This window comes from Choloepus didactylus, chromosome 2 (genome assembly GCF_015220235.1).
Source record: "Choloepus didactylus isolate mChoDid1 chromosome 2, mChoDid1.pri, whole genome shotgun sequence".
Taxonomy (NCBI): Eukaryota; Metazoa; Chordata; class Mammalia; order Pilosa; family Megalonychidae; genus Choloepus; species Choloepus didactylus.
The window spans coordinates 240,526,368-240,539,543 of NC_051308.1; the positions used below are offsets into that span (position 1 = coordinate 240,526,368).

Sequence of the window (13,176 nt, forward strand, 5' to 3'; positions counted from 1 at the left end):
ACTATGCACCTGGACACGAAGACTTTCCTGAACTTACATTTTTAAAATCACCGCTTTTCTCCCCCCTTATCCCTCCCTTCTTCCCTTCCTTAATCAAAAACTGTCTGCAGGCTTCCTCCGGGCAGTGGGGGCTCAGGGGGAGCCCTGACCTCCAAGAGCTGACCCTCCACTCGGCCGAGTGGCTTGAAGGAGCTGGGAAACACCCTCCTGCTGTCTACCTGCTCACGAAAGAGAGGCACATCTTGGTGAAAAGTGTTCACATGGGTTTTATTGAGGATAAACAAGCAATTCCCTTTTCCTCTAACAGCACAATTCGGGATTAATGATCTCTGGCTTGGTTCATGCCTCCACGGGGACTGTTCCCCAGCTGTCTAGATGTCACTACTGCTGACTTCTCATTTCCAGGACAGGCGTTTCTGGAGAAGGACTTGATAAGATGAATCCTGCTCTGAACTAAGGCACGTGGCCCCAAGGGAGCCATGGAACTGGAGACTCCTTCCATCTCTCCACAATAATTTTTTGTGTGTGACGTAAAACTTGGGTGATACCAGGAGCCACAAAATGGCTAAGCCTGCTGGGCTGAGGATCAGCCACGCTTTACAACTCGTAGTTGGTGCCTGGTCAATCCAGACAGAGGTGGCCTGGCGTGAACCGCAGCCCAGAAGCTCTGTGGACATTCCCCACTGGGCCTGATGGGCCAGAGGTGCAGCCTGCATTCTGCACTGGACTTGTCCCATTTCTGGATGTTTCCAGACAACTGGAAGTCAGGAATACCAGAGGGGGAAGATCCATGCACCTCTGCCCCTGAGTTACTTTTTGCAAGTAGATCAAAGATCTTTCAGTTCCTCCTTTTCGGGGTACACGTCTGACACCTTATTCTTCTTGGCGAAAATGTGGTTGATCTCCATAAACGTCTTGGCCTTGGTCTCGGGGACAATCAGGAAGATGTAAATGGTGGTGAGAAGACATATCACGGCAAAAATGATGAAGCTGTAGGCGCCAAGGCCATCCTGTGGGAGAGGAACAGGCCGAGTGGCGTGGGGAGGGGCTGAGGAGGTTTGGGGTTTGGGGGCCGGGGGTCCCACTTACTTGGATAAACGGGAAAATCAAGCCCACGGTGAAGTTGGAGAGCCAGTGAACGGTGCCCCCCACCATGAAGGCGGAGGGCCGCGAGGACTGCAGGAAGATCTCCGTGATGAGCAGTGCGGGAATGGGACCTTGGGGAAGGAAGCAGAAGAGGTTTCTTCCCGAAGGCTGATCAAACCCGTGGAAAGTTCCAGAGGCCCTGACACGTGAAAGGCACATCGGGCAACTAGACCGAGGGGGAAAGCACTGTGTCCACAGGGACACGAGGTGTCCCTTGCGAAGAAGCCGTGGGAGGATGTGACCAGCACAAGTTGACAAGTTGACAATAGCCGACTTCCTGTGATGTCCCTAAAATTGGCTGGTGACCCCTTCAGGCTCACTAAGCCAGCAGCACAGGCCAGCGTGTGGCAACCTGCACACCTGCTTTCCTGTTTTTGTTCTAATCGTGCTCCACCCACCCTGCTGAAATGGGAGGAGCCTTTTGAAGGAGCTCAAAGCTGGAAGTTTCTAGGGCCCATGGTGCAGGAGGGTGGGGGATGGGAGGAAACCAGGAAACCAGCTTTGGGGTACATACTGGGCCCAAGGGCGTGTCCTATGACGTAGGAGAAGATGCAGACGATGCTGATGTAGGGCATCCAGGTTATCGTGTCCTGTGGGGAGAAAACACAGTTGGCACATACCTGGCAAAGCAAGGACACCAGCAATGGGGACATCAGAAATCCTGGTCCCCAGAGGCTAAGCCAGGATGACCAGGGGTTCTGTCCTTCAGCCTGGGTCAGGAGGAATGGACCCCGGCTCCTCCTGGGCATTGAAACTCCACCAAAAGTGGGCAATGAGTGGGCTACTGGGGGGCAGGGGGACGTGGCCCCTGGAACGGCTGACCGGTCACTTTTGCAAAAACACCCCATTCTGATCTTTCCCTCCTTCTGCTACAGGTTAGGTGTGGGATGTAAAGGCCACTGCCCTCCCTCCCCGGGACCGTTGGTGACTGGGGCCTCTGGGCTGTGAGTCCGTGCGTCTGCCTGTCCTCACCTGCAGCACCAGGGCGGCTGTCAGCACACAGCAGGCCGTGAAGCAGACACAGAAGCCGAGCAGGAGCAGAACCCTCCTGCCCAAGAGCTCCACCACGAACACCTGGGGGGGCAGGCAGGGAGGGGCTCAGGGGACGTCCTTCTGCAGAGCTGCCCGGCCCCCACACCCCCTGCTGATGGGGGAGCCAGAAGGGCCAGGCGCCCCACGGTGGGTGTGTGTGCTCGTGTGTGTGTGCAGGTGTGTGGATGGCCGTGCCCTCCAACAACCGGTGGGAAAGTTGGCCAGTGCCACCAGCCAAGCTGCCAGACCTCAAGGGCGTTCTATCCCTTAGGGCCTTCTAATCACACACCCCCAAATCTTAGGGTCCCTGCAGCTGCTGGCGGCTCGGTGGACATCAGGTGAACTCAAAGGCAACCCTGCTCGCAGAGGCCGGGCTCCCACCCTGCAGGTGCTGCTGGGGCCACCAGACAGCCCTCACCCCGCCAGGCTGGGGCCCTGGGCACCAGGAGCACAGGCCGGTGCAGCTTGGCAGCCCCAAATGTAGGAGGCTGAGGAGTCACCTCAGGCCATGGCACTTTCAGAATGAGGGGCTGGGGGTATCCATCATGGGGAGGCCCCCCCAGGGGACAGGCTGTTCTCCAAGGAGAGCCCAGAGGCTGGGGAGATGAGGGGGACCAAGGGACTTCTCACCCCTTGGACCACAGACCCCTTCCCTGTTCTGGAATCTCCCCGCCCAAGACAGCCCTCAGCCCCTGGGGGCAGCCTGGACACAGGCTCGTGGGGGCACTCACGGCGCAGAAGGTCATCACCACGTTGACAGCCCCTGTGCCCGCCGTCACGTACTGGACATCCTCCGGCTTCACCCCGGCTCGGAGGTAGATCTGGTCAGCGTAGTAGTAGACCTGGAATGGGGGTCAGGGCCGTGAGAGGGGCTGGTGGGCACCGGGCTGCACCAAGGGCACCTGCTGGGCCTTCCGGAGCGAGATCCCGGCCCCCCGTACCGCGTTGACCCCCGACAGCTGCTGGCCGCCCATGAGGACAATGATGGAGATGAGCTGCCACTGCAGTGACTTCATGCGGAACAGCTTTGGCACCGAGATGAAGCCCGTGGCCTTCTCGGCCTCATCCTCCTGCCAGATCTCCTCCATCTCAGCGTCCACGGCGTCCCAGCCCCGCAGCCGCCTCAGAGCTGGGGGTGGAGGGGGAGGTAGATACAGGGAGGGCGTCCGAGGGTGCAGACAGGTCCCCCCAGGAGCAAGGCTGCGAGGCCACAGCCGCCAGGCCCTGTCCCCTCCCGTGGGAAGTGTTACCACTTCTGGCAGCCGCCTCGTCCTTCTTCTGGACCAGCAGGTACCTGGGGCTCTCGGGGAAGAGGGGCAGGAGCAGGAGCTGCAGGGCCGCTGGGACCCCGGTGAGGCCAAGGAGGACCGGCCAGCCTGCAAGGGGACAGCGTGTCCACTCGGAGGTCCCGGCCCCCCGGCCCGGTGTGCCCTCTGGCCCCCATCACACTGGAACAGCCACACTCCCATTTACTTTCCTCAGGGGTGGAACACAGGCTCCCTGAGGACAGGGGCTCCATCCTTTCCACTCTGCACCCCTGGCACCCAGCCTGAGTCCAATGAACCGTGGACACTTAACAAATACGTAGAGGACAGATAAGCGACGAGGGACAGCGCACACCTACCAGACTGGCGGGAAGGAAACAGTCTGCCAAGACCAAGTGCTGGCAAGGATGTGGGCAAATGGCAACTGCACACACCACCAGCATGTCCTTTAGGGGAGGGTCGGCAAGATCTGGGTCTGAGCCGGCAGTTCTGCCCCCAGATAAATGCCCAGAGAAGCTTGTGCCCAGGGCCACCAGGACACTGAGCTAGGAAGGCCAGAGCAGCCGGGACCACAGACGCTGAAACCAGAAATGACGGGCATGCCCAGAGCAGTCGAGGGTTAATAAGTTGTGGCGCATTTGCAGGATGGAGCCCTCATGGCCGCACCACTGACGCCACCACGGCACGGACAAACCCGCAAGCAGAGTGCAGAGTGCCGGAATCGACACAACACGATCCCATCTACGAAAGGTGCAGGAACACGTCCAGTCGGCTGTGTCATCACAAGAAGTGGCTAAACCACAGGGAAAAGCAAGGGGGCGATGGCCGCAGATGTCAGGACAGCAGCCTCCTTCGGGGGATCAGGGGCACGACGGAGGGGCACACAGTGAGCTTCTGGGGGGCTGACATGGTGTTAGCTCTGGATCTGGGTGGTGGGGACACAGGTTTCTCTTATTTGATTAGAGGTGCTTTTGTGTTTTCTGAATTTTTCTTTGTATGTGTATATTTCACAAAGATGGTTAAAAGAGAAGCTAATGAGTACTTGAGGTTCCTTCTACGAGCTGTCAGTGCCGACTCGTCCATCTGTCCTCCTAGGGCTTGCAGGCTGATGTCTGTGTCCCCTGGTCTAACTGCCATTTGCCCATCGTGTCCCCTTTCCCCCACGGGAAGACTGAGCGCGGAGAGAAGGTCACAGTCATTTAGGAGCAAAGCTGAAGTCTGCGGCAGCAAGCCGGGCCCTGGCGTCACCACCACACGTCAGAGGGACCGTGAGTCACAGTTAAAACTCCGGCCACCTGACAAGCAACCGTTTACCGGGAGGCCCAGAAAAAAGAGATTCCACCCGAAATGGAGGCGAAATAAACCAAGAATGCTCTCGTTTAAACGTCATCTTTCTCAAGTCACATTGTGACCTCCAAACCCTCCCCAGACCCCCCGCCTCCCTCACTCTTGGGGACACCCGGCCCCCACCTCACCAGGACCCGAGTGCTGCCAATGCCAGGGTCAGCTGTTGCCCCGTCCACCTCCGCACTCTGGGGGGCCGCCCTCCCCACCTCCCCCTCTCCTGGACCCGGAGCCAGGGGCCTGGGGAATCTCGGGATCCGGCTTCCATCTCCCCACCCCGTCCACACTGCTGCCCCGTCCACACTGCCACCCTGTCCACACTGCCACCACCCCATCCACACTGTCACCACCCCGTCCACACTGCCACCCCATCTACACTGCCACCACCCCATCCACACTGCCACCCTGTCCACACTGCCACCACCTCTCCTTACCTCTCATTCAAGCCACTGCACCCGTCCCCCCCCCACACACACAAAATTCTTCTCACTAAGTCCTGAAGATCTCCTGACTGGCACATCCAAACACTGCTCCCCAATTTTGACCCCGCTTGACCTCTCTGCAACCTTTGACACTCCTGTGCTGCCCTGGCCTGGTGGCTCCCCAGCACTGTTCTCTGCTCTTCCTTCCCTCCGTGTTTGCTGAGCACCTATTATGCACCAGGGCCTGTTCTGGGTGACGGGGATTCAAAGAGGAACGTCCTCCGTATAGGGAGCCGGCGGATGATGGAGCAGCCGCCACAAGTGGGGGGGGGGCAGCTTGAGCGCTCTCAGGGGACCCCTTTTCCTCTTCTTCCCTCACTGTCTCAGCCTCTCCCCCCACCCCTTAAATCGTGGGGGTCCCCCTTCCTTCCCGGAGGCCGGGCCGTCTTCCTGGGCCCTCCCAGCCCCAGGCACCCACGCTGCGCCGTGTCTGCTGGGGGCCCCGGGCCTTTCCAGGTACCACATCCCCAGGAGTCTCCACCTGGGCGTCCCTGGGTTACTTAAACTTGATGCGTCCAAAATAAAACCGCTCCCTGCCCCCACCGCCATGCTAGCAGCACCTCCATCCGCCGCTGCTCCAGGTGGAACATTCTGCCGCACCTGCCGCCTTCCTCCCCCCACCACCCGCATCCCTCTGGGTAACCTCCAGCAGCTCGTCCCGCCTTGTTCACGCTGCTCTGGCTGCCCCTCACCTCCCGCCCGGCTCAGGGACTCAGGCGCACCACAGGCTCCCGCCTGCTCTCTGGGCCCCTCATCCCGCCAACCACTTCACCAAAACTGGAGCCGACCCCCCTTAAGTCCCCCCAGGACAGAGCTGCCCCACCTCTAACGTCTTCAAGCCACCTGGGGAGCTGGATGAAAGGCGGGTTCCGCTTCAGCAGGCCTGGGCTGGGCCCGAGCGTCTGCCTTTCTGACAAGCTCGCAGGACACCCCTGCCAAGGAGCCCAAGGCCAGTGTCCTCGGCATGGTGCTCAAAGACCCTAACTGGTGGTTCCATCTGCACCTCCCTCCTGACACCTGTACTGTCCCGGGGTGAAAACCAACAATGAAAATGCCCTGGTGGTCTTGCCAGTCTGGGCAGGTGCCAGGGCAGGGAGAGAGCCGTGCTGAGCCACGGAGGGCTCCGGGCAGGGCGGCAACACCAGCTCTGCAGGTCGAGACTCCTCGCGGGCCCCTGCATCGCTCCCGCCTCTGCCACCGCAGCATCTGCAGGTCCCTGAAGGCACAAGGAACTGTGACACCCCCATCCCCTCTGCCCGTGAGCTCCTGGGCAGGGACTGTCAACCACCCACTCAGGCCCCAGCTCTGCCCAAGGATGTGGCATCGCAACATTGCAACACCTATGATCCTTTGGCAGGGTTGGCGGAGAGGTGGCCTGGTGGGGTGGTCAGACGTGGGCCCCGAAGCCAACCTGCCTGGGTGTGTGGCTGACAAGACCCTGGGCCAGTTACCCACACTCTCTCTGCCTCAGCTTCCACAGCTGTGAAATGGGCACGGAAACCGTACCTGCCTCGTGGGGCCATTTGGAGAAATAAGTGAGTTCATGTGACAGATGTGGCTCCTGGATCCGTAAGTGCTTTATACATTTTGCCTGTTATTACTAATGACAGTTTCCTTTCAGAGGTTGGAGCCCTGACACAAAGAAAGGGGAGGTCATGTAAAACAGCGTGGAAACGACAACAATCCTGAGTTACTGTCCACCCACGTGCCAGGCCCCAGCTTTCCTGAGAAGGTTGGTGCAGGCCCCGAAGGTGACAGCCCAGCCCTGAGTCTCCCCACGGCTGTGACGGGGGCAGGTTCCCCTGACTCTCCACGTGTCCCTTTCCCGGTGTGTGAAATGGGCATAAGCCTGGAGCCTCAGGGAGCGGCGTGGCCGGGAGGCTCACGTGCAGTGGAGCCTGGAGAGACCTGAGCCCAGAGACTGGCACGCTGGTGGCCGTCATCGCCAAGCCACAGGCCCCTGGACCCACAGTGTCAGGGTGGCCAAGAGCCGCTGTGCCGGTTTGAATGTATTGTGTCCCCCAAATGCCATTATCTTTGTGGTCTTGTGGGGCAGACGTTTTGGTGATGGTTAGATTTGCTTGGAATGTGCCCCACCCAGCTGTGGGTGATGATTTTGATGAGATGTTCCCATGGAGGCGTGGCCCCACCCATTGGGGTGGGCCTTGATCAGTGGAGCCATATAAATGAGCTGACTCAAAGAGAGGGAACTCAGGGAGTGCAGCTGGGAGTGATGTTTTGAAGAGGTGCAAGCTTGCTAGAGAGGAACGTCCTGGGAGAAAGCCATTTTGAGGCCAGAGATTTGGAGCAGACACCAGCTGCCTTCCTAGCTAGCAGAGGTTTTCTGGACGCCATTGGCCATCCTCCGGTGAAGGTACCCAATTGCTGGGGTGTTACCTTGGATGTTTTGTGGCCTTAAGACTGTAACTGTGTAGCGAAATAAACCCCCATTTTATAAAAGCCAGTCCATCTCTGGTGTTTTGCATTCTGCAGCATTAGCAAACTAGAACAGCCGCTGATCCCCGAAAGTCAGACAGGGCTTCCTCCTGTGCATTCAAAGCCACCTCGCCCTCGTCCGTGTCCCTAAGAGGGACGAGAGGACACACGCCAGCACTGTGGGTCTGGGCACCCAGGAGAGAGGAAAGACCAGCGGTCAGCCCTGGGTGACTGCTCTGCAGCAGAGGGAGGTGGCACAGGAGGGCTGGGGGTCCACAGACGCACCTTCTTCGCTGGTGAGGATGCTCCGGATGCCGAAGACCTGGGCCACGAGGATGCCGATGGTGATGAAGAGCTGGGGCACCACCCCGATGGCCCCCCGCAGGTTTTTAGGGGACAGCTCCCCTAAGTACATGGGGACAACGTTGGAAGACACGCCTGGGAGAGGGAGGAAACACAAACACATCAGGAAAAACTAGTCTGTCAGGGACAAGCTGCATCTTCAAACCCACGTATTCTAATGTTCCAGTTGTGTTATTCAGGCCGGAACTTTCTGGAAACTGCAAAAGAGAAACCAAACTCCTCTTTTAGTTCTTAGTTCTTAAACTTTAGGGAAAGGGAAGCCAGCTGGGCCAAAGAAGCTCATGAGCAAGCACCTGCCCCTGGACCTGGGGGTCACGGCCGGTGGGGGTGCAGCCTTCCCTCAGAACTGGCCGCGGTCCCAGGCAGGAAACAGCTAACTGGGGGTACACTCTCCCCTCCTGCTCCCAGGGGAGAATCTGCTATGAACAGGCCAGTATCCACCGCTATACCTTCACTCTACAGGACATAGTGAATCCACGCATAGATACGTCTCCACACTTGCAAGCACAAGCTCCAGATGTTTCCTGATAAACACTAAAAAACATAAATACATATCATGGACTTCCTGCATCTCTGGGATTTATGTAATGCCTGTAGGACTTCTGAATCCCCAATATTTACACTTGTAAGGTTTCCTGTGATACTGGTACCTGGACCCCTTGAGAAGAGGTGGAATTTAATTTTGCAGGACATGAAATATTTTCATGTGATCCGATTTTCCATATGATTCCCCTCAAATCCCAGGGAGAGGCTGAGGAATCCCCGGAGAAGCTAAGGGGCTGCACCAGTCCCAGTGTCAGGCTCGCCTGGTGTAACGGCCATGCTGGGGCTCAGAAGAAGAACGCGGGGTCCGTGAGGGGCACGTGAGGGAGTGTGAGTGTCGGGGCGAGTGGCGGCCAGAGCTGCTGGCCCTGGAGACCCCGACAGCACTGAGACAGGACGTCCCTGAGCTGAGATTTCGCCCCAGGAAGCTCTGTGTGGCCTTTCAAAAGAGACCTTGCAAGTTCACAAACACCGACTCCTTCCGCTTTGCAGGGCGGGCTTCTGGGTGGGCACAGCTGAGACCCCAGCATATGGCACCGGAAGGGCAGCGGAGGAAGGGAACGGACCTCCAGGAGCTGGCTCGGTCCTCTCCACTTATCGCAGGCCCCGGTGGTCACCTCCCAACTTGATTAAGGACATAATTGACAGGTCAACATTGGAGATTTATGAGGAGACAGCGTTGACTTAATGTCGGTGGGAGGCTGTCACATTTCACCTTAAAAACGACCCCACTGGGCTCTCCTGTTCTGACCCCTAACCCAGAGCAGGGCGGCTTCTAAAGCTCAATTTCCTTAGAGCCAGTGACAGCCCTCAGTGTTCTTGCCTAGAAATTGGCTATCACCAAATCAGTAAACTGCGAGCATCTTCAAAAGTCCAAACCATATTTATCGTTGTGCCTTCTTGGTCAGAGGAGGTGTTCACTCTGTTAGCAGCGTGAACTACATGGATCTTGCCAATCTGGGTACTTTTAACTGAGTGTCTAAATAGCACAAAACTTGATTATACTCTTGTCTGACTTTTCGGGAGATGTGTGAAAGAATTAACTGCAACTGGAGGGCACAGCACCAGATATCCCCAAACTACCTTCTGAGGATCCCAGGAGTTCCCAAGCCCCTTTCAGAGCATCTGTGACATCAAAACTATTTTCATAACAATACTGAGATGTTACTTGCTTTTCATTCTCGTTCTCTCGCGCGTGTACAGTGGAGTTTTCCCAGAAGCTACATGATGTGACATCTTGGAAATGGAATGTAGAAGCTGGTTCGAAATCCATCTGTCTTCCATTAAGCCAGACATTAAGGAGATTGGCAAAAACATAAAACAATACCACCCTTATCACTAAATTTTTATTTGAAAAAAGTTATTTTTCATAAACTATATAATGGGGTTTTGTTATTCTTGAGTGACTTGATACGTTTCCTGGTTGCAATTTCTAATATAGAAAATATTGATAGATAGAACCCACATGAGCAAAACTCTTTAGAGACCACAATAATTTTTAGAGTGAAAAGGTGTCCTGAGGCCAAAATGTCTGAGAACTGCTGGCTTAAATTTCACATGAGAGCCAAGGTTGGAATTCCTAACCGTGATTTTTGCTCTACACTGAAGGCTATTTCTCTGAAGGAACCAATTCTGGATTGTAGGGTGGTCACTGGAAAAGACGCTGGACCTTCCGGCTGCTGCTGACATTTTGGAATCATTTAGTTAGTTCATAAAGCTGAGCGCCACTGCAGGGGATACCTGAAGCAAAGGCTGGGGGCCTGGGGCTCGGGCCCAGGTGGCAGAGACACGTCCAGATGCTCAGGGAAAGCACTGACCGAGTCATGTTTGCCACGAGGTCTCCTACTGTCCCCTTGAAATGAACTCTTGCTCCCTTTAGGAAACTTGTTCTCATCCTTTTCTCCCCACCCTGCAATTCTCTACCACTTCCCCTACCACCAGGCTTCTTGACTTCTCCTCTATTGTCACTTAACTCCAGCTAAGGAGCTGGATGACAACAGCCAAATCCTCCCTTCTTGTCTAGCCCTGCGTTCGGAAGAAGACGGGAGCTCCTGGGCAACGCTGCCTGTGAAATGACACCACAGCCCGGCTTTAACCTCGTCCCTCTTCAGTTTGAAGCAATTATGGGGGAGTTTTCCAAAAACACTGAAGCCGGTCAGGCAGGATGATGGGCCCAGCTCTGCCCACCAGCTCCACGGTCACTCAGGTGAGAGATCTCAGGTGAGCAAGCGCCCGTCCCGATAGGCCGTCCTTGACCAAGTCAAACCTTGCCTGTCAAAGGCCCTATGCAAGCTTTAAAGTGCCCTATAAAAGTTGAAAGGTGGCTATCATTAACCCCTTTTTGGTAGAGGGTCTCATTTTTAGATGGTTCCTCATGCTTCTTGACCATCACCCACAGAAAAAAAAAATACAGAAATACATTTTACATTGCAGCCTGTTTATGCATACACCTATAGAGAAATAACTTCAAACTTCAAAAGACAATACTTACCTTTACTATATATGACACAGTCTATTCTATTTCATTTTTTTAAAAAGAGAATGCTGCTGCCTAGATAGATTTCACCAGACAGATTTCACCTGTCTGCAACCTGCACTTCGGAAAACATTAAGATAAAGGATTGGACTGAAAGGGCCCTCTTGAACCAGAGTGTGTGTTGCAGTACTTTCCAAAAACCGCTTTCTTGCAGGATGCATCGCGGGCTGCCGTGTGCACTCAGGAACCAGGGTGGGGCCCAAGCAGCTATGGCATGACCTGACCATAGGTACAGCTTGAGTCTAGATGCTTCTGAGGCCCCAGAGTGGCTCAGATCCCTGGGACCCTGCCTCTCCTCCTCCCTGATGAAACTGCACGGCAGATGGACGAGTCAGGGTCACCCCACTCACCTGCACAGATTCCCACCAGAAGTCTGGAGATAATGATCATCTCAAAGGACTTGGCGGTTTGGCTGCATCCCATTAAGATCGCAGGCACGATGGAGAAGATGTTGTTGAACAGCAAGGCACCTTTTCTGCCAAGGACAAATAACCGTTGGTTAGGTTTAAGGTTTCATGCATTCATTCAACAAACGTCGACAGAGTTTCTACCCTCTCCAGCTCCATCCGCTGCAGGTTCGCTTTGCTGTTGTGTTTTAAGCTCTCCAAGACCCAAAACTGACACTGGTCAAGGATGTGACCTGGTGTGGGAATATCCTCAGAGGTGGAGCAAATGACCACGGTTCAGAGGGCATCGGTGGTAAGAACAAATATAGTATAGAATTTTATAAATACACTAAAAGGCTTTTGAAATCATAAGATAACTTATGATTTTAATGTAATCTTGAAACCAAAACTGGGCAAGGACATCAAAAGAAAAAAAAACTATAGGGCAACCTCACGTATCAACATAGATGCAAAATTCCTGAGTGAAGTATCAGCAAATTGAACTCAACAGCATATTTAAAAATCTTTCAAGGTATTTTACCACATTAAAGATGGTACTGGGGGAAAATACATGATTATCTCATTAGAAGAGGCAAAAGGAGTGGATAAAATTTAACACTCATAATTTAAAAACAAACAACCAACCTTAACAAACTATAGAGGGGACTTCTTTAAGCTGATGAAGACCTATAATAAACATCAAACTTAATGAAACTTGAAAAGCCTGAACAAAACTAGAGGTGAACTTGGGCCAATAACAGCCCCAGAGAGCCCAAAGCAAAACTTCTCTGGAGGGACCCCCTGAAGCCAGGTCCCCAGGGGTCCATCAGGCCCAATAAGCTGGAGCTCCAGGGTTACATGAAATCATCCACCATATGCGAGAAGCAGTGTATTCAAACAGCTCAGCTTCAGACAACAGAATTAGATAGATACTATGAAATACACTCAAAACAATTAGTGTCATAAGATAAGGAATCAAAATCATACCATAGGATAGAATAAGAGACAATATGAAGCAAAAACTATATAAAACAATTAAAAAAATATATTTTCTAAACAAGTGAATAGAACTTTCTGAAACGAAAAATAATCATTGAAATTAAAAGCTCAACATGTATAATAAACTGCACTGAATTATATATTTTAATGTAGTTGAAAGGTGAAATTTTAGGTTGTGCACACATTACTAGAATAAAAATTTTTAAAAAAGCAAAAAAATTATAGGACTGTACAACAAACAGAGAACCCTAATGTAAACCATGAACTATAGTTAATAATACAATTATAATAATATTATTTCATCAATTGTAACAAATGTACCACACTCATGTATGGGAGGAGTAAATGGGAGCTCTGTATTTTCTGCATGATTATTCCGTAAAATCTACAAAAAAAAAAAAAAAACAACAACAACAAAAAAAACAACCAAAGAAAAGCTTAGCAGGTGAATTACAGCGGAAGGGACGGTTAATGGCCTGGAAGTAACCCTGAGGAAACACCTAGAAAGCAAGAGGGAGATAAGATGGAAGACATGATAGATTAAAAGATGTGAAGGAACTCTCTGGCGTTCCAGAAGGAAAGAATGTAGAAAATGTAGGAAAGGCAATATTTAAAGAGGTAATGGCTGAAAAGTTTCCAGAATG

The 13,176-nt window shown here is 53.6% G+C and overlaps 1 protein-coding gene across 2 annotated transcripts in view; it reads right to left on the bottom strand.

The window, feature by feature from the left end:
* Nucleotides 1-270: 270 nt before the first annotated feature.
* Nucleotides 271-13,176, bottom strand: part of SLC2A5 (solute carrier family 2 member 5) — a 35,283-nt gene continuing 22,377 nt past the window's right edge. For both annotated transcript variants that reach the window (XM_037828600.1, XM_037828599.1), the window contains exons 4-12: nt 11,498-11,622; nt 7,991-8,143; nt 3,429-3,554; nt 3,120-3,307; nt 2,910-3,020; nt 2,119-2,220; nt 1,661-1,736; nt 1,090-1,217; nt 271-1,010 (exon numbers count right to left, since the gene is read on the bottom strand). In XM_037828600.1, the coding sequence (XP_037684528.1) occupies nt 828-1,010; nt 1,090-1,217; nt 1,661-1,736; nt 2,119-2,220; nt 2,910-3,020; nt 3,120-3,307; nt 3,429-3,554; nt 7,991-8,143; nt 11,498-11,622 (1,192 nt within the window). In that variant the 3' untranslated portion in view covers nt 271-827. The remainder of the gene's footprint in view (nt 1,011-1,089; nt 1,218-1,660; nt 1,737-2,118; nt 2,221-2,909; nt 3,021-3,119; nt 3,308-3,428; nt 3,555-7,990; nt 8,144-11,497; nt 11,623-13,176) is intronic.